Consider the following 19530-nt stretch of genomic DNA (forward strand, 5'->3'; position numbering starts at 1 on the left):
GAAACCTAGTTTTCCTGTTTTTTCTCCAATGGGCTGCAGGGCTCTGTTGTGTTCACTGATGCTTTTTAGAAGTTTTTAATAGAGAATTTTACATTGTGTTTTACTCGTTTCTATGATGTTCTTTCAGCCTACAGGGAGCCCTATCTCTTTGTGACCCACTTCAATTCCCTTGAAGTGATAGAGATTCAGGCACGAGCGTCTCTAGGGTAAGTAGTTTTTTTTCATTGTTTTGAACAGTATGTGCTGAAGAATACATGTATTTGTACTGCCCAGGAAAATGTGCAGGCAATTGTCATTGTAAAGACTTTTTTCTGCAATTTTACACAGAACTCCTGCACGAGCCCACTTGGAGATACCAAATCCACGGTACCTAGGGCCTGCAATTTCATCTGGAGCTATCTACTTGGCCTCCTCCTACCAAGACAAATTAAGAGTGATTTGCTGTAAGGGCAATCTGGTGAAGGAGACCAACAATGAGCATCACAGAGGATCTTCTGCTACACGCAGGTATGAAAAAGTCAATGTGTTATGGTCCTTGTGTAAGCAAACTCACTCCAGAGAGCTTTTACCCCCAAATGTTTGGCCTCCTTCCATTCTTGGAGTTATTGTAATTCTGGAATGGAACAAGGTCTGGAGTCACTCGTCTTTTAGAATCCAGAGCACTAAGAAACATTAACTCTGTAGGAGCATGTGGGTAATCTCTTCTACAAAAAAGAGATACAGTAAAAGATGTTTTGCGATCTTCAGCTGTTAATGTTGGTCCACTGTGACTTCAAAACTTGGTGACCTTAGATGATACTGATGTGACACTAAAAATTGACTTTAAGAATCTCTAAATCAAGACCCCTTCCTCTTAAAAGAGCATGGATGTCTAGCAATTAGCAATTTATTAAGGCAGTAGCAATTTATTAAGGCACCCTACCAGTGTCGCTAATGTAAGGAATGCTCAGCCATCAAAACTTCTTTGCACTTTTCAGCTTGGCCTAAGGAGGTCTGATGATTTTTCACATAAACACTGCTGGCTGTTAGGATAAAGCTTTATTTTTGCTAAAAGAAAATTTAACGTGAGGTTTTTGTCGCTCAGCTGTTCGCGTCCATTATTTTTGAATGACAGTAGCCCTAACAAGAGAGGTCCGCCCACATACAACGAGCACATAACCAAGCGGGTTGCATCAAGCCCAGGACCACCGGAAGGTCCAAGCCACCCTCGAGAACCAAGCACACCACATCGGTACCGCGAGGGAAGGACAGAGCTGCGGAGGGACAAGTCACCTGGGCGACCACTGGAGAGGGAGAAATCTCCAGGCCGGCTTCTGAGCACCCGCAGAGAAAGGTCCCCTGGAAGACTGTTTGACGAGAGCAGCCGAGGACGAATGCCCGTGAGTGGTGCCAGAACTCCTCTTGCTCAAGTCAACAAGGTAAGTCAGGAGCTCGGAAACTTTTCTGTTCTTGTGAAAAGACATGGACTTCAGAAGGGCTGGTGACTGTAAAGCATAAGAGCAAATCAAATTTCACCCCACTTCATTTCTGTCAAAACATACACACAAGTTGTGCAACTCACTGGCACTGTGAACACCCTCCTGTGTGCTAGTTCTGTAATTGCAAAAGCAGCTTGACCCTGGGACAGGCTGAAGTCCTTCAGATGTGAAAGTGCAGGTGCATTTACTAACATCAATTGAGTTACTGAGGACTTGAGGGGGAGGTTGTTTCTGGAGAAATGAATGTGGGAGCCTGCTGTGATCAGGGTAGTGCTGTTGCTTGCTGTTGTCAGTGGTTTAAGAATGATGCCACCTAGAAGCAAGTAGGCATGCAGCACTTGCTGAGCAGTAGTTAGATGATGTACTGCTTCTGGCACCTGTGCGTATATGAGGAAAATATGTGCAACGTTAACTGTCATTTTATTTCCCTGCCAGGTCTGGGACCAGTCTTCAGTGTAAGTCTCAGCTAGACAAAGTTATTCATCTTGACCTGCAGGAAAAAAAAAAAAAAAAGAAAAAAGGAAATATACTGAGTATATGCACTCCATGTCTGCTGCCCAGTTACCAAACAGCATTTCTGGGCCAAAGCTAGCTCCGCATCAGGAGATGTGACGCTTCTGAAGATTGTTCGCATCTCAGTTAATTTCTCTGCACCTTCCTGCACTCCTGTTTTTGCACTTTGTACTACTGTTACTCTTTCAAGCAGTTCATGAACTTTTTGTATTCACTTTAGTCCCTAGTGCTTCATCAAGGAAATTAAATGGGACTAGAGTCCCACCCCAGATCTTCAATGTGGTTAGCACCCCTTACCAGATAATTGATCATAGTTCTGAGATGTGCTGGGAATTCCTGGTGGCCTGGAAACAGAAGGGCCAAGGTCGTTCAGTAGGTGTGATTGGATATTCTTTACAGAACACAAAAAAATTACTTCTGTAGTCCGTTCACCTGCCACTTCTGAGAGTTATTTTGTTCTCACTAAACTTGCTCTAGAGCAGCTCTGGGGAGGGAAGAACCCCGCTTTAAGTGATCCCACGTGCCCTACCCCAAGACAAAGTGCATTATCTATAAGCTACTGGGGTGTTAAGACTTTATCCAGGTCTTCTGCATGACAGTTCACTGCATGCTGCTGCACCATCACTGGCTGCTCTCTCCTTTTAGGTTGCTTTGCTGAGTAGTGTATTGTACCTCACTTGTAAATTAACTGAAACCTCTAGATTACGCTGCAAAATAATCGTTAATTACTCTGGAAATTTGGCAATGAAGAGTTAACAAGCCTTATTCTATGACAAGAATTACAGTCACAGTTGTGTTCTCCTCTCAGCATTAAACGTGGTCCTTTCAGAAATTACACCACAGCCCCGTCTCAAAGCCCACGAGGAGCCCACGTTCCCCAGGGAGAGGAGCAGCCCAGAGCTGGCTCGTCCCTGTGAGCTGTAACTTGCCGTACAATAAGCACCAAATGTCATGGCACAAGAGGATACTCACAATGAACAGCTTTAGCGGTTACTGAACACACCTTCGCCTTCGCTTCTGCGTATCTAACCTCGAGCCATTTATTGCTTTCTATTCTCTTTTGCTGTGAACATGAAGCAGAGAGCAAAAGATTTTCAAAGCAGATTTTTGACCATTCAGTCTGCAATAGCAACATTCGAAGTGAACAACCATGTTCTTTACAACTGGAAAGAGCAAAACTGCATCCAATCTTCCCTTGGCCACCCTCTTAAACTTCTGCTAGTCCCTTGCAAGCCCGTGCTAACCTGTTCTAAAAATCCCTAAGAAGTCAAATGCCTTGTCAGTGTCCTTTGGCAGGTTTCATGAATATTGTATTCTGTTCTCTTGTCTGTTGGGTTGTTTTAGGTCAGATGATATGGCAGGAAACTTGCTGAAAGTTTTGTCTTCTGGTCTGAATATTTTGAAAGGTCACTGAGATCAGTCTTTAAATCTTTGCATCTCATGGAAGATCTTCAAGACCTCAGAAACGGGCTTGTTGAGTCCTGAAAGTGTATATCTTGTGTCTTGTTTGTGAAATGCTTCCTGCTATAGAAATAGCTCAAAGGACTGTACATATTTACAAGAAACTTTATATTCGTAACAAAAGGGAATTGAATTGGTTTCTACTTTTTTATTGTAAACTGTGTGTTTTTCAACACTAGCTTTTTTGTTTTAATGGTGGTTGTGGACAGCCATCTTCAGACACTGGAGGGGCCTCAGCTCAATCCTCCTAGCTCCCATGAAGAAATATTGTAACATTAAATTGCAACTGAAGCTTGTTAGCATAAATGAGGTTTTAGGTATCTAAAAGTACAGGAATTTTCTTCATTACCTTTTTATTATTGATAAGGGAGGGAACTAGAGGGACAGTTCAAAGCTCCATCTGGAAAGTATTGAACTTTGTTGTTGAACAATAACCAAATAAAACAAATAACTATCTTGACTGGCATGGTGAAATGAACGCTTCCTTCTATACAGAGAAACCCGTAGCCATCCCAATATTGCACCCAGCATTTGAGGCTGTGTAATCTATAGGCGTCAGAGCTTACCAAAGAGCTAACCGTGACTATTTAGCATTTTAATAGTCGTTATGCCCTGAACTAGTAGCATAAGTGGCTTCACAAAGGCAAAGCATGTTCATATGAACTAAACCAGAGGGATCTTTCCAACTCTTTTACTCTAGCAGCAGTCAGCTGCGAACACCTACAGCTAAATTCTGCCCTCACGTACTTAACTGGCGATGTGGGTAGAGGTAAGACACGTGTGAGTATATGGAAAAAGAATGTGGCCCTGCTAAATGACCCGTGCATTTTGAGCTGGAAAAAAAAACATCTTAATTAACAATAGTGTGATCTAATGACAGGTTTTGGGATTTATCCCAGCAGAGTACTGGTAGCAAAGGGGACAGATAGTTACTCATCCCACTGCTGTATTATGCTGGTGCTTTAAGGCCTAATAGCTGCAACTTTTTAAAAAAAGAAACATTCACAAATCTAATTCAGATTGAGTACAACCTGCAGAGTTGCTGTACATCTTAACTTACACCTGCTGGGAAAACTTGCTAGATCAGACTTAAATGTAAATACATCTATTTTTAACTGAACCAGTTTTTACAGGGTCTGAAGTATTCTTTCACAGGAAGAGGTTTTTAATATTCACACTGCTGCCTACAGTAACTTAATTTGTCCTCCTACTGTTCAGTGTTTTTGGTTTTGTGCACATAGCCGCCCCCTTACCCCCAATAAAGGGCTTGTTGGAGGGTGTGTGGGAGGGTTACTAATAGCTCCTATTACATTTTGGTCTACATGACATTCTTCATGAAAATGCTCTACATAAAAACCAAGCTGCTTGATTTATCTATTGTGCCTACTATCTGATGTATATGATGAAATGCTAACTTGTTAAATGTTCCTTTATTTCTATTTTACTGTGCACAAAGAATACTTATTTAAAGCTCATTGTTGCAGTCCTATGATGCATGATCAGAATTGTAACAAAACTAAAATAATCCAGAAACTGGTGGAGTAAAAAAAAATTACTTATTGAGCCTTTTGATTATCAAGAACCCTGCACAAATCCACTTCAGCACGACCACCCCATGTCATGCTGAAATTTAGGGGGGTGGGGGGCTGGGGGAAGAGAGTTCCTGTTATTTATAGAATGTAATGGCTTACTCCAGAGTCCCAGAATGAGAGTAACAAAAGGCTCTGCATCTACCTTAAAAAAAAAAAAGTGCTCTCCTAGCAACAGCCAAGAATAAACATAACAGCACAGACTGTGAGAGGTGGGTGGGGAATGTAAGCGAGCTAATAAATCCAACTCTTCATCCAGCTTTTGCCTTTGGAGGGATTTGATTCATGCCGTTATAATAAGGGACTGTATGTGTGATCAGCCAATTCATTCACCTGTCAGGCAGACAACTCGCCCCTCACCACCTTCAAAAAGAAACCACCCCACCACCACTTACCTCTGCTTACCTCGGGCCTGAGTCCTCAGTCCTCCTGCTGAGGAGGAAGGGATTCTGGGGAGCCGCGGTGTGTCAGGGGCTCACCTGGAGGAAGGCTGTGGCTCCTGGGAGAGGTCTGGTGAAGCTGCAGGTGCTGGATGACAACACATCACCACCCTGTTCCTTGGGGTTGGGAGGGAGACCTCCCCCCCATTGGCCCCCAGCCTTTGGGCAGCTGTGCTCACCCACCCAGAACAAGCACAGCTAGATGTGCTGACAGAATTATCACTCTTGCAAGCCCCTGGTGGGCTGGGCTGGATTGCTTGGCCAAAAAAAAAAAATGGGGCCCTTCACCTTGGGCTCTGAAGGGCACAAGCAAACTTTTTTTTGGGGGGGAAGGGAGAGTGTGAAGGGAGGGGCAATAAAACACTGCCAGGTGTACCCCATGTCATAAGTACCCTTTGCCTTCTGAGAGCTTGCTATAAGCTGTACATTTAAAAAATGAAGCAGTTTTCTATAAAACGTTTGGCTCTGTCCTGTCGTTCCATCATCTCAGCACTGATGAAAAGCCTGGAGTGAGTCATGCAGATATGTAATTAGGAAAAAAAATCCACAAAGGTTAGCAAGAACTAATGAAACTATGGCCAGAAATACTGCTGTCATGCATATAGCAAAATGGCAGTTTTGACTGAGCTTACATTTCAACAAAAGGCGATCCTGTTAAAATTAGTTAACTGGAATTGTTCTGACCTGCTTGCCATTGCCCTTTGCTGTTCTTTCAATGTTGTTTTTTTTGTTTGTTTGTTTGTTTTTAAGCCCTGACCTAACTAGCTTGAGCTCAACAGCCCCTCTACACTCAGGCAGACTACAGCATACACTTCTAGCAGCTCTGCTCATGCAACCCCCAGCCTCGTCCCAGACTTAGTATTGTCTGATGTTAATAAACTTACAGAGGGTGCAGGCTGTTCCATTGCACAGCTGACTCCAATGCTGTACCTGGTGTGCCTCTGACACCACAAGCCCCAGCCCCCCTGCATTACTCACTGCCCAGGAGAAAGGCTCAGAACAGCAGTTTGCTTACAACATGGGTCACTTTAACAAAACTAGCAAGGCTAAAGGCCAAGATCAATTTATTTTTTTTTTCTTACCTGATCACTGCAGCCTGTAACAAATCATCAAACTGTAAACATTGCATCACAAATACACACTAACACATCCTTCAGCAACTCAGTAACTGCAAATGACCAAGCTGCATCCCTGGACAAAAAGCTTGCCCAGTCTACCAAGGCATAAAAATGCCAATCAGCCAAGCACCACTTGTAACAAGTAACAACACAAGGAAGCTAAGGTCACCAGAAATGAGAAGGCTAATAACAGCATCATCCACTTTTCTTGAAAATGTTTTATTTGGTTCTAAAGAGGCTGAAAACAAAAGCAATTCCATAAAAAGCACAGAATGAAGAAAGTTTTCCAAGAAAACCATTGCACTAGACCCAGATCTACTGAGCAACTCAGAGTATTGCAACAAGGCTGGTGAACAGACAGGAGGATGCCAAACCACCCTCCCCTGTGGTTCTGCTGAATGCTGGCTGCTGCAGCTTCTGTCCCTCCTGCTTTGTTCCACGTGCTCTTCCCCCTTGGGACTGGGGCTGCCTGTCATTGGCACAGGCACCAGCCCTGATCAGGAGCAGACTCAGCAGGTCAGCTCCTGAGGTGGGTTCTCCAGGCAGGCCCGAGGCACACGAGCAGGAAGTTTTGCATTAGTGTTGCATTTATTTGGGGATTAAGCAGGCTCTGAATACCGCATACGGGCAACCTGACATTACATTACTATAATCACTGAGAAAATAGAATAAACTTTGCAGCACTTACCACAGCCCTGGCTTTGGAAGCACCAGGGGTTTTACACCTGTGGTCCATGCTGCTGCCAAGGAGGCCCAGCTCCAGCCCTGGGTACAGGAGGTGCAGTGCTGCTGCATCCAGCACGTCACAGCCACTCACAGCAGGAGGTTGGCCGCTGGGATGCAGGTAACTTGCAGTCACCTCTGAGTCGGCTGACAGCGGCTGTTACTGAAGTACTAACCCTTAAATGGAATCTCCTGATTTCATTACAGCTACCTAGCCCAGCTTGAGGAATTTATCAGACAGCAAGGGAAAGTGGTTACAAAAGTAGATTACTGCAAGACACATTTATGATTTACACAAAAACCCAGCCAGTAAAAACAACTGAAATTGTTTCAATTACAGAAATTCCACAGGGGAAAAGTTATATTTCAGTTCTCACGAAGAGAAAAACTACAGAGCTATTCACAGTAGAAAGAGAGCACCCCAATCTACTGTAAAATAAAAAGGAACGTGCAGGTGATTGTGTCAATGATTTTCCCTAGAAAAGACGCTACAAAATAATCATCACTCCTCACCCTTATTTCAGCCATACAAGTGTGAAACTTGCTACTGAAATAATTGTGGCTTTGATGCACATAAGTTATGAAAGCAGTCATGGGCTTGCCTTTGCTGATGTTGAGCTCAGATAAGATTCCACAAGAATCCTGAACTCTCTAGACTTTGGGCTGGCTTGTTTATTTCCTATAATCTGGCTCTCTGAAGGTCCTTAATCTGTTGCTGCCCTCACATTTCTCAGCCTTATTGAATCAGTGTGTTTTTCAACTGAATTGACAATGGGCAGTGACACCTTTGCCATCAGTCTCGTTGCCATGGAGCTGCCGTCTCCAAGAACATCCAAGGTGGGACTGGGAAAATAAGGCAAATATAGGAGAACCTGGAAGTCTCAGAAACAATATGAAATTAGAGTTCATTTGCTACAGCACAGAGCAGGAATACATTTGGTAAGAGAAGCATTTTTTTTTTTCTGAGACTGCACTGGCCCAGAATACTTGGTCACAAAGTACTACGATGTTCATATTGGCTTGTACAGCAAAGTAGTCACGTATTTCTTCTTGTAACGATGCGTAGCACTAAGCACCATCACTCCATCCTACAGGAGATTGAAAACAAGTGAGCATATTATATAATTATCTAAAACCTGCTAGTGTGAAGTATGTGTCCTGGCCTCTCACCTTGATAGAAAGTGCGTAGAGGTGGTTCAGCATGACATGGTTGGGTTCAGGGAGTAAAGCAGGATCGCACTGGAAAAAAGAGAAAGTGAGACAGTGTGAAAATAACAGAACTCACAGCTTACTTGTCAGAGCTGATGGGTGATAAACACCATCTGCAACTAGCCACACGGTCAAATGCATCGTACTGCTTCTTGCACACAGTCCATCAAAAAAAAACAAAGTTTCAGAACGATACAAGATCCCTCCAGGGTGAAACCCTCTGCATCCTCACTGCCATCATGAAACACATTTCAGTTACTTCTTACGTGCTCGTGACATTTAAGTAGTGTTGCAGTAGGAAGATTAGGGTTTGATGGCATAAAACAACAATCCAGTTCTCTTAAGTCAAGTAGAAAGATAAGTTACTTCAGATGGATCCACCTGGTTTTAATATAATATGAAACTTACAAACACGGCAACCACTGTAAGGCTTTTCCTTCAGTCTTCCAGATTTTTCCCCATGCGTTCACACCCTCAAAGCCCTTATTCAGAAAAACAGACTGATGTACTTACAGAAATGCCTGTGTCCTTATTCAGGATGACCTGCAGTAGGTGTGGAGGAAGAATGGGTGGAGACTTAAAGCGCTCCTCTGCCTTACAAACATAGGGCTCCTGGTGGTAAGGTCCTGGAGGTGAACTCGACAACTCTGCCAGAGAGATGTTAAATATTTACTCTTAAAATACTCTGTAAGAATATCTGCTCATTACAGGTACGAAGTGGATTTGCACATCCAGGAACACGTGACCAAAATAAATCAATGGCATGTAAATACATGAGCTGCAGCAGTTGATGCAATAAAACAGGATCAGTCGCTGTCCAACAAGATGACCAAAGCCTGTCTGAGAGTAGCTGTGCAGATTTAGGAGGCTGAGTTCTAAGTGCCTACTGCACTCCAGCCCTTCACTGTCAACTCTGCCTGTCACTTCTGCAGCAAACACTTAATATTAAGCATTGAGCCACGACGTTACCTGCAAGGGAAGTACCAAACACAAAGGAACGCACATGTAAAAGGTAAGTGTTACTGCAGTGCAGGGACAGCTTAATGGAAAGCGCTTTTCAGAATTTAAAGCAAAATAATGAAAGGCTTTTACAACGTGTAGGAGGTGCAGGGGCATGGTAGGGCTTCAAGTTCTAGAATCTCCTGGATTCTTGTACTGCCCAAGTCTCACAAGTTACACTTTCTCCAAAAAGGCTTTGTCCAGGGCAAAGTGGTATACAGCAAAAACAAGCCAAAAGCATCTTCTGCCTCAGGCCCAAAGGACAGATCTGAACACTGAATAGTCACAGTCTCTATCCCTACAAAGGCCTACAAAGGATAGCTGGCAAGGTTGATTTCAGAGATGATTAAGCTCAATCTTACCTCTCTTCTGTTATACCAGAACCTGAATCATCAGACTAAAGTAACTTTTTCATAGTGTTCTGATCTAAGATATGGATCACTTATACTAAACTGATAGGATACGAGATATTCCTCAGCCCATAGTAGCATTACTAAGATGTACCGAATTTCTTCCTATTGACACACAATTTGTAACCTCCTCAGCCCATCTCCTTAGCAGAACAAGATGTTACTGGGAACAATATAGGCTGTCAACATCGGTTTGATGTTGTAATGTACAGACTGATGCAGTACTGAGCATGCTAAAAACAGTCATTTCACATTTCACAGGAAAACAACTATTAAGCACACATGACTTCCTCCTCAATCACATCTACTATGAGCTGTAGTGCTCTGTCAGAGGCGTCTTTTGTGCATTCCACATTCTTTCTTTGTGTCCAAAGGGCCTGACAAAAGGGGAGATTAATCTATACTGGAGCTTTAACTCCAGACATAAAGGAAGACAGAAGTTTTAACAGCTCTAAGAAGTGTGATATAAAATTACTATTTTGTACTGCTCATACCAGACATGTCTGAACATTTCTGGGAGTCCACCATCAAAGCATCGAATACTTCAAAGTCAGTTTTCTTCACCTGGATGATGTTGTTGACAGTTCCTAGCTGGCTGGTTACTACTGGCTGGGAAGAAACAGGATACAAAAGTCAGAATAAAAAAGCTTGCAGGACTATTAGAATTCTCAAAACTATGCAATCAGCATTAACAAGAAAGAAGTATTTTGCTTTTAAAATAGGCTGGTACCAGATTAGGAGCTCACTAGTGCTCAGTGTTGGGTTAAGGGCCAGGTGCAGGACTTAGAACCAGACAGGGACTCATGTCAGTTGAACTTGCTAGGTCCACGTGACATTGAGAAATTCTTTGGCTATAGACAAGGCAAGGGTTAGGTTTGGGCTAAAGCTAACAGTGAGGACAGAAGGAGCTAGGCTTTACTTTTAGTTTCTGCAGGCCTTTCAGAGCCAGGCTGGTGTCTGGTATGGTTGGTATTGCAGGTGTACTGCTAAAGCTAGGACTAGAGTCCAGCGCAGAGGGTTCTAGGAACTAATTTTACTGTAAGGTAAATTCTGCAAGGTTTTACCAAAGCAGCAAGAAGACAGCAACCAGCTGTGCATTAGTTCTGAGGCAGGTAGGGACTGCTGGGTGGGACAGGGTTAACACTCGTTTTATAGCGGAGGAGGAGGAAATGACCTGGTAAGTTTTGGCACAACTGGCACAATTACTGGACGATGGAAAATTCTAGACCAGCAAGATCAACTTTCTGGCACAGACAGCAAGTGTAGCACGGGGATTTGGGCTGTCAGCAGTGCTATAGTGCTTTAAAGGATGATTTAGGACCAGACAAGATCAGCTCACAATCTCTTAAAAATGAAGACCCAAGAGACCTTGTCACCCAGTTGTTACAAAATCTCCTGTCCTTTGAGGCTGTCAGTCTGACACCACCACCTAGGCCAGCAGGGATCAGAGCTATCTCAGCAGCTTAAACAATCCGTTTCTGTTAATAAATGCCTTCTCTCTGAAAAGACCAGCTACTGGTGCAGAAACCCCTCAGTTTCTCCTCTTCAGATGCCCCAATGATTAAATATAGCAAATTGAAGAAAGCATTACCTCTGAAGGATCGTGTGTCCACTGCCCATCCACAAAGAACTTGTATTGGTGCTCTCCTTCTGGCAGGTCCAGGATCGCCACAAAGTTGTTGTGACTGGAATTTAAAACAAACAACCTCTCCTAAAATACTCTGAATATTGCATCAATGTATAAACTATGACAAACATTGTAACACAGAATACAAATCTCCTTAATATGTGAAAACTTAAAAAGGCAACACCACGTTTAAGAGACTCTGATAAAATCTAAGGTAAATACTCAAACTAGAGTTAACGTTAATAATAATAATTTATTCTGTGACAACACATTCAAAATTAGCATCCACATTCCTGAAATCCAGGAATTATTAGCACTGGGCTTTTTAAAAGTCATTCTCACACCTTTGTGTTACTTGTTAGTATTCAAGACCTCATTTTATCTGCCAGTCTCCTGTTAAGGGAACAAGTTCAGCTTACTTATATTGCCTTGTCTTTCCGTATTTGTCATCACAAACTGCATTTCAGAAATTAAATGAACAGCAACTGGAAGACGAAAGCAGCAACTCAGTACTTCTGAGGTATTTGGGGTTAGAATAGCTGCTGCGTAGCAATTTTCATACTCTTGTGCTGTGAACTTCCTGATTCTTCAGGATTCTTTATAGGCATCTCAAAGAAGCTGAGAAGCAGTTGAAGTTATGTGAGCAATTCAAACAAGCCATGCAGTGCCAGTATTTCTCTTTACTTCTGTTCAAGTAAGGAGCACAATGAACTCTTCTACTTCAGCATATTTGATTCTGTAACACATATTTTATTCAGCCTTTAAAGAGGTTCAGATATCTCCTTCCCCACAGTATGTAACCTGACAAGAGATGAACCTGCTTTTTTCAGATTTTGTAAAGATCTGTTTTTGGCCTTCTTCCAGATTGATTTCACCATTTCCCATCTCCTAGGCTTTCTACTTAGAGAATGACTATAATACTGCTACAGTACCCTTTTTTTCCCCATCCAATACCATTTATTTCATCAGGCCACCATGCTCCTCCCTCAAGTTTCCTAAGATTAAGACACTTCTGCAACAATTACAGTGCAAGCAGACACCCACTGAGATGAGAAACTCCAGAAAATGGCAGGAGAGCAAACTGTCACAAAGCTGGACAAAAACCAATCATACGACAAGAAAGTATATGTGCCATGAGAGACACTATGCTTAAAAGAAGCCTCATTTTATATAGCCCAAGTCCGTCCCAGACAGCAGACTGTGCAGCAAGAACTGTTTTGGGTCATTTAAACATAGCAAATGGATAACAGACCTCTCCTTAAAATTGATACACAACCCAACTGTCATTCCCAGCCATCCAAAAGTCAAAAAATGAAGAGAAACTCAGATTCTCACCAAGAGCTTGAAGAGAGAAGCTGCAAAGTGGTAAGCACTATGCTGATCCATATCCGAGCGCTATACCAATCTATCAGCTGACTATCTTTCTCACTTCTGTAAGCATTCCCCATCCTCAGGGAGTATCACTGATACTGCAAAAGAAGTTTATTACCTCCTTGTCAAAGGAATTTTACTCCAGTTATTGAAGGACCCAGATAAATAAACTTCTTTCCCTCCTCCAGTCCAGCGAAAGACTGTTGGTCGAGCTTGAGTAGGGGTTTTATCACTCACTTCCAGATCTTGTTGCCAAGCTAGGAATTCCTCTTTCTCCAGTGGAGCCTACAAGCACAACATTTTAATCAATATGAATTCCTTCTTGGCAGCCTTCGACAGCCGATATTTCACTATACATATTTTTGCACTCAGGCATGATTCTCTAAGGTATAAGTTTAATGTAGCTTTCGTCAGAAGAACATTAGAAAGTGGGCATTTCTAGATACTGTTCATTTGCAAGGATTTTTCAAAGCTGTTAAAACTTTCCAAATTTACTGAAAGAGTGGAAGGCAAAATAGCCCTTCTCTCTGAAGCCTAACTTAGGTTAAAAAGAGAGATGAAAGAAATATAATTAAGAAGAAATACACTTAAGAAGTATTTAGATTGCACAAACGTGGTAGGCACAACATTTGTAGTTGGATCCAGAAAGGTTACAAGTTGTTTACAGGACACGGCTTTGTACAACAGTAAAAATCTAACAGTGTAATTTATTGTTAGATATTCTCATGAAACACGTTGCACAGCAAGAAGTTTCTACCAGTCACCTAATAATGAGCAAAAAGGCAGTTAACAGATCTTTTAATAAGGAAAATAATAGATTAAACATTGTGGGTGGCTGCAAGACCATTAAGGATTTGAAGGAATATGGGTCACTGTAGTTAGCTGGGCAAAAGCGGAGACATTTAATATTTATTTTTTTTTTTTTACAATTAATTCTCGCTGAAAAACAAGACATTACACATTTTATCTGTTTGAATATCAATGGTATATTTTTCCTTAGTGTGGGAAGCGAGGGAAGCAGTCCATTTTGTGTATAAATTCAGTCACAGAATAACTGTAGATTGCTAACAGCTGTGTGGCATTACAGCTGGACAGGGTGCCCAAGCAAGTAATGTCAGAAGGCAAGAACCAGCCATACCTTCATTTCCTCTGAATGGAACAAGTCTGCGTCTTCAGGACTATCCATTAAGATTTTTGGTCTATCACCTTCTTTTGTACTGATGGCTCCTCCTGAGTTATCACCTCGGGATGCTTTATGCCCATGACGCTCCAGTCCAGCTCGCTCGCTGCTTGTGTTCCCCATTTTTAAGGATCTAAAAGAGCAAGAAAAGCCAGATTGGCACATGTACTTTTGAAGCCAGAACACCATTAGGCAGGAAAGCAGGATCATCAGTAGTCCTGGGTTCTGAGTTAAAGTCTAAGAACCTCCATTAATCCAATGTACTTGCATCTCAGAACACTGACAGTAAATGATGACTTTTAACTACCCTTGAATTGTGTTACAATTCAATATCCTAATATCCCTGCAAGATTCAGCCACTCTAAAAGCTCGGCAGGCAGGTATCTGTCACTGCAGCACTCGTATTCTGCCTTCACAAGCTGAGTACTTGTTCTGTCTTTTGAAACACCCATACATACAATGTTCTACTACATCAGTCAAAACATCAGCAGAACTTAACTGTCAGAGTGCTTCAAAAGCGGCCTGTTAAAAATGTGACTTCAGTAGAAAATAAAAAGTTAGCTCTGGTGGTGACCTGCTGAAGGATCGTTACAGCAGCTGACTGGGGTCAGGAAGCACAGCTGGCACGGCCCCACTGATGAGGCTGCCTCCAGTCTCCACTCTTCTCTGGGACAGCCAGGGCCTGCTGTGCGGGCAGTGTGACAAATCCTCCTGCTCCAGAGTCCAAACCCTCCGGCTCCAGAGCCTGTGCAGCCCCCCAGCAGGGAGAGGGGTGACAGTGGGTGCTCTCTGCCCCCTGCATTCACACGGCCCATCCTACTGAGAGGATGCATTCGGCTGCAGGGCAGTGACTGGGAGATGTCCCAGGGGGCCATGAGGAGCCATGCAAGCAGGGCCTTGTGCAGAGCACACGGGATGCGTGTACGTACACAGGCCATTGCCCCCGTAGCCTCCTATTTCAGACGGTGCCTGACTTTTACCTGCAGAGATCTCAGCCCAGTCCTACTCTGAGACCAGTCTCGGCGTGCGGGACCTGGGGAAGCAAACAAAGCAGCAAAGGATTCACCTGGCGCTGTAAAAACAACACCACCACCACGGGGGAGCGTGCCCACCGCTGGGCGCACGCCGCTGCTCCTGCCAACGGCGCCGGAGGGGGCTGCCCCTACCCGGGACCCCCCCACGGCCCCCGGGACGAGCAGCAGGGTCCCCCCGGAGCCCCCCGGCCCCCCCAGCACCCAGAGGCGCCCCCGGCACCCACCGCCCTCCCGGCCCGGCCCCGGCCCCGCCGCCCTCGCTTCCGCTTCCGCGTCCCCGGCCCCGTCCCCGCTGCCGCCCCGCGGAGCTGCCGGGCCCTGCAGGCCCCGGCCCCTGCCCCCGGCTCTGTGCCGGCCTCCTGGGGCTGTTTTTTTCCCCCTCAGTCTCCACCACGGGGTTTTAGGGATGGGGGGAGCGAGCCCCGGGGCGCTGAGCTAGGGGAAAGGCGCTGCTGCTGCTCCGGGTGAATCCGGAGCGAGAGCCGGCCGTGTGAACGCGACAAGGACCATAAAGCAACAGCACCCGGCTCTGCGTCCCGCAAAGTCCCGAACTAATAAATGTTTCCCAAATTAAATTATACGTGTGCGTTTCTCTAATGTGCTTCTCTAAGCACTCCCAACTGCACTATCTCCTGTTACCCTGGGCTCTCCATCTGCTGCCGCTGTCTTTTTTCTACTTTTGTGACAGGCACGAAGCTGCGAGGGCTGTAAGTTGCCGGGTTGGTAGTTCTCGTCACAAGGGAATTGCTTTTGGTGGTGGTGCTGTTCTGGTTTTTTGATTTTTGGTTCGTTTTTCCTTACCCAGTCGATGCAACCTGCAAACAGACAGAAGGTTTGGTACCAACTCAGAGCATGTCCTAGTGGCACGCTGTGGTGTGGTGGGAGGAATTCTGCCGGGACAGACGGATTCATGGATTCACCGTGTGCTGCCCTGAGGACTGGCTCCTGCAGCATGTTTTGAGGAACAGCTGCTGCTAATTTGTCATTCATGGGTGGAATACCTCGGCACGGGACAGCCTGTCAGAGGGGCTGAGAGTGGAATGTGTGTGGGCAGCTCTTGCCTAGCTCCTGCAGAACAGTTACACTGCTATAAAATGCAGCTGTTGTTATTTTGATATTTAACACAGCTTAGCACTCTTAAATTCTTTGTCTGCAAACCTGATTGTTTTGTTTCCCCGGTTCTTTTTTGGCCGGCACTAACACCCATACCTCTGCCTGTGCTGGTAGTGTCTGCAGAGCTGGCTGCGGCGCAGGCTGGAGATGCACCACACGCTGCCTTGTCCTGCACACCACTTGCCAGTGGGACCATCGCAATGACCCGCACAACAGCCAGACAGAATCATTGTACCTAAAGGCACATTCCTGTTAGGGCCCATTCTCTGCTTTGCAATGGTTTCTGTTATGTGTAATGAGCATAGACCAGTAATGAACTCTGGATAGGGACTGCTAATAGCTCATGAGGCTGTCATTAAGTGGTTTATGGTAGGTCCAAGCATCACTCAGTTCAAAGTCTTGGTATTAAAATATCATGGTTCCTCCCCACACAGTGAGGAACCACCTCGTGGTGTGCTACACGCCAAAACCTTTGGGAGTTACTGTGGACAGGACAGAGGCAATGGGCACAGGCTTCTCAGCCTCTTGGTAACTGGGCTTCAATGTTGCTACCTTCTCCCCGCCTTATCCCCATGACTGCTTTCTCCAACTGATTGTCTTCCTGCACTGCCACAGCTGGGACAGGTGGGAGCAGCACAGTCCTGGAGGAACCAGCCTGTAACTTTTTGTTAAGTGCCTGGTCCCCACAAATTATGAGGGCTGGCTGTCTTTATACCATAAACAATCAGTCTTACATGAGTGGCTGCCCAGTAAATCATCATGTCTGTATGTATGGTCCTCACAAGCACTTGAGTATTGTTTTCTCCTATCAGCTTAAGTGGGAGCCCAATTCCCTTACAGCTGTTCATAAAGGAGACGTAGGAAGCAAGAGATTAGCTGAAGACATGCCATGATGGCCCAGCAAAGATCATCTGCCCACTGATTTTCTGGAACACAGGAGTTTTGCTTCTCCCTGTAATAGCATCTGTGATTTTTTGCCTCCTTCCATGATCTGTAACCTGAAGGTCAGAAAAACTCCCCTTCTGCCACTTCACCCAGGACATGTCTGTCTCCACATCCCAAACGAAGACTACGAAACACCTTTTCTACTCCTGCCCCTTAACATACCTGTCTTAACCTTCCTTTTGTTACTGTCAGATGGGGAATGGGTTCACATTCTTCCATCAAAACTTCTTTATTTCTTGCATCACAAACGAGGTTTCTGGTTAACTTCCCTAGTGAGAATGTCAGAGGTGTCACTTGCTACTGAAATCGTTTACTATTACAACTGTTAACAACTAACAAACTTTGGTTTTCTAAACTGACATATTTTTGAGACAGAGTACTTTCACTGAGAAGAATTAAACAAACAAAAAAAAATTTTCTTGCTTCTAACGCTAACTGTGAGCATAACTTTTGAGAAGACTCTTAATCACTTTTGCCTTTAGCTATTAGCTTTCCATCAGCCAAATAGAGATGACGCTAGGCAGAGTGACTACTGCAATATCTTTTAGTTAAATACAAATAAAGAACTGAAAAATATTTTGTTCTGGCATATTCAGGACCCAGCTTGTGTTAACTACCCACATTTCCAGGAAACGAGTACTCATCTTAAGTAAACTTTAAATTTAGACATCACAGAAAACAAATACAAAATTACTTTGGTATTATTGATCACAACGACAATTTGAATACCCTAAGATTTATGGTTGTCTGCTCAGGAAAAGAGTGGTATTATGGAAATTGCACAGTGAATCACAACGAGAGTTTAAATTGCAAATGACAGCTTCAAGGTAATAAAAAAAAATCAGAGGAAAATGTAACTTAATAATTTTAAAGAAGAAATTCACTTGGAAAAAAAAAAAGAGCTCAGTCCACTTTCAGATTTTCCATAAAACCATAAAACAATGAATGCTTTCTCAGGTGTCATGACTGTGCTATACCACTGCATATGGCAGTGACATTCTAACAGGAGATACTTGTAAAACACCTGCAGGATATTAGGAGTTAGGTGGTCTTTGTGTTATCATATCACTGGCCACACAGAATGGTCAGCTCCTTCTTCCCTTACTCACATCTACTTTCTTTAATAAATATGAACTAGACATGGCCTATTAAAACTCACACAGACCATCATAGACATAAATTAATTTTAAGGGATTTTGGTTGTTGGCTCATAAACTTGTGAGACTTGGCAGACTTTGCCTAAGATCTAAGAGTCATGACAGAGCACTTTCCATGCAGTACAGGCTGAGGAGTCAAGTGAAGTGTCACCTTTACTACTGAGTCACTCTACCCTCTAAAGCTGTAACTTATCATCTGTCTTCATCAGATAACTAATTTTTAAAGAAAATAAGGGCCAAAAAAGAATGGAAATTATGTCAGGAGAGAACTGTATTATGGGTACATGTGTCTTTGATTAAATGGGGTGAAGACAATAGCCTTGTAGGCACAAAAAGTCAAAGCTGAACTCCTGTGCTAGCCCTTGTGAAGGGATAGCACTCACCAGCCTGTGCTCTAGGTCAAAATCCCAGTTTCCCTGTTTGGGTTGGGTTATCTACTGGAGTTAGTTAAAATCAAAAGGCAATTAAGCTGACATCACACACTCGTTGAGATGTAAGTGCATGAGGCTGCTACAGCTGACCACTACCCCTCAAGCTGCTGTGCATCCCTTAATTTCAGTGGAATGTCCCTTCCTCTTACACCAGAGTATGTGTTGAAAAAAGTGCAATGGCCAAGTCTCCAACTGTGCAGTTTAAAGTCCTGATGAATCTGTTGGTATCTGGCAAAGTTCTTTTCCCTTGACATGACACAAGCTTACTTAGCCAGAGAGACGTAGCAGCAAGCTAAGTGGAAGCTCACTCAGCTCTGCAGCTTGATATGACAAAAACTGAAGAGCTATCCTCAGTCATGAGCTGGTAGATCAAATTCAGACATGACACAGACTGCATTAAAAAGGATATATGAGCAAGTGCTTCTCTTAGCTTCTGTGCCATAGAGACAAGTCAGTTAGTTGGTAGCAGCAGCAGAACTTATCCTGGAGTTCAAGACAGGAAAAATTAAACTGCAGAAACCTCCCCACTAAAATTCTTACTATAATCTTCCTTCTTACCCTGGGCTCCCAAGTTTGTTCTTACACCCTTATAGTGGCTGAAAGATCCGTCTCCTACTGCGCTCCTCCATTTATGTCACTTCTGAATTTAGCCCATTTCGCCAGGTTGCCAGGGAGTGATGCAGAGGAAGTCGGGCGGCCTCCTTAAAGGCTCACTCACATTTCAGGAGCGCA

General features: G+C 43.9%; 2 protein-coding genes across 3 annotated transcripts in view; one reads left to right on the plus strand and one right to left on the minus strand.

The window, feature by feature from the left end:
* The window catches only part of CIT (citron rho-interacting serine/threonine kinase), a gene marked incomplete at both ends in the record, with an annotated part of 70775 nt that extends 68838 nt beyond the window's left edge, over window positions 1-1937 (plus strand). For both annotated transcript variants that reach the window (XM_084297024.1, XM_084297025.1), the window contains 4 exons: window positions 128-206; window positions 328-507; window positions 1115-1418; window positions 1914-1937. In XM_084297024.1, coding sequence (XP_084153150.1) covers window positions 128-206; window positions 328-507; window positions 1115-1418; window positions 1914-1937 — 587 coding nt within the window. The remainder of the gene's footprint in view (window positions 1-127; window positions 207-327; window positions 508-1114; window positions 1419-1913) is intronic.
* A 4904-nt stretch (window positions 1938-6841) lies between these two features.
* Window positions 6842-15257, minus strand: PRKAB1 (protein kinase AMP-activated non-catalytic subunit beta 1). Its single transcript, XM_084297169.1, has 8 exons — window positions 15099-15257; window positions 14077-14251; window positions 13057-13223; window positions 11532-11625; window positions 10435-10549; window positions 9045-9178; window positions 8493-8561; window positions 6842-8410 (listed from the first exon to the last, which is right to left on the minus strand). The coding sequence occupies exons 2-8, from the start codon at window positions 14239-14241 to the stop codon at window positions 8333-8335; spliced, it is 822 nt and encodes a 273-aa protein (XP_084153295.1). The 5' UTR covers window positions 14242-14251; window positions 15099-15257; the 3' UTR covers window positions 6842-8332.
* Between the last annotated feature and the right edge of the window lie 4273 nt (window positions 15258-19530).

Source organism: Netta rufina (genome assembly GCF_964035555.1).
Source record: "Netta rufina genome assembly, chromosome: 17".
NCBI lineage: Eukaryota > Metazoa > Chordata > Aves > Anseriformes > Anatidae > Netta > Netta rufina.

Coding starts and splice junctions, on each gene's coding strand:
- PRKAB1 (XM_084297169.1), bottom strand. CDS start 14,241: ATGGGGAACACAAGCAGCGAGCGAGCTGGACTGGAGCGTCATGGGCAT. Junction 9,179..10,434: donor GAAATGTTCAGACATGTCTG/GTATGAGCAGTA, acceptor TCTCTCTGGCAG/AGTTGTCGAGTTCACCTCCA. Junction 8,411..8,492: donor TCTACGCACTTTCTATCAAG/GTGAGAGGCCAG, acceptor AATCTCCTGTAG/GATGGAGTGATGGTGCTTAG.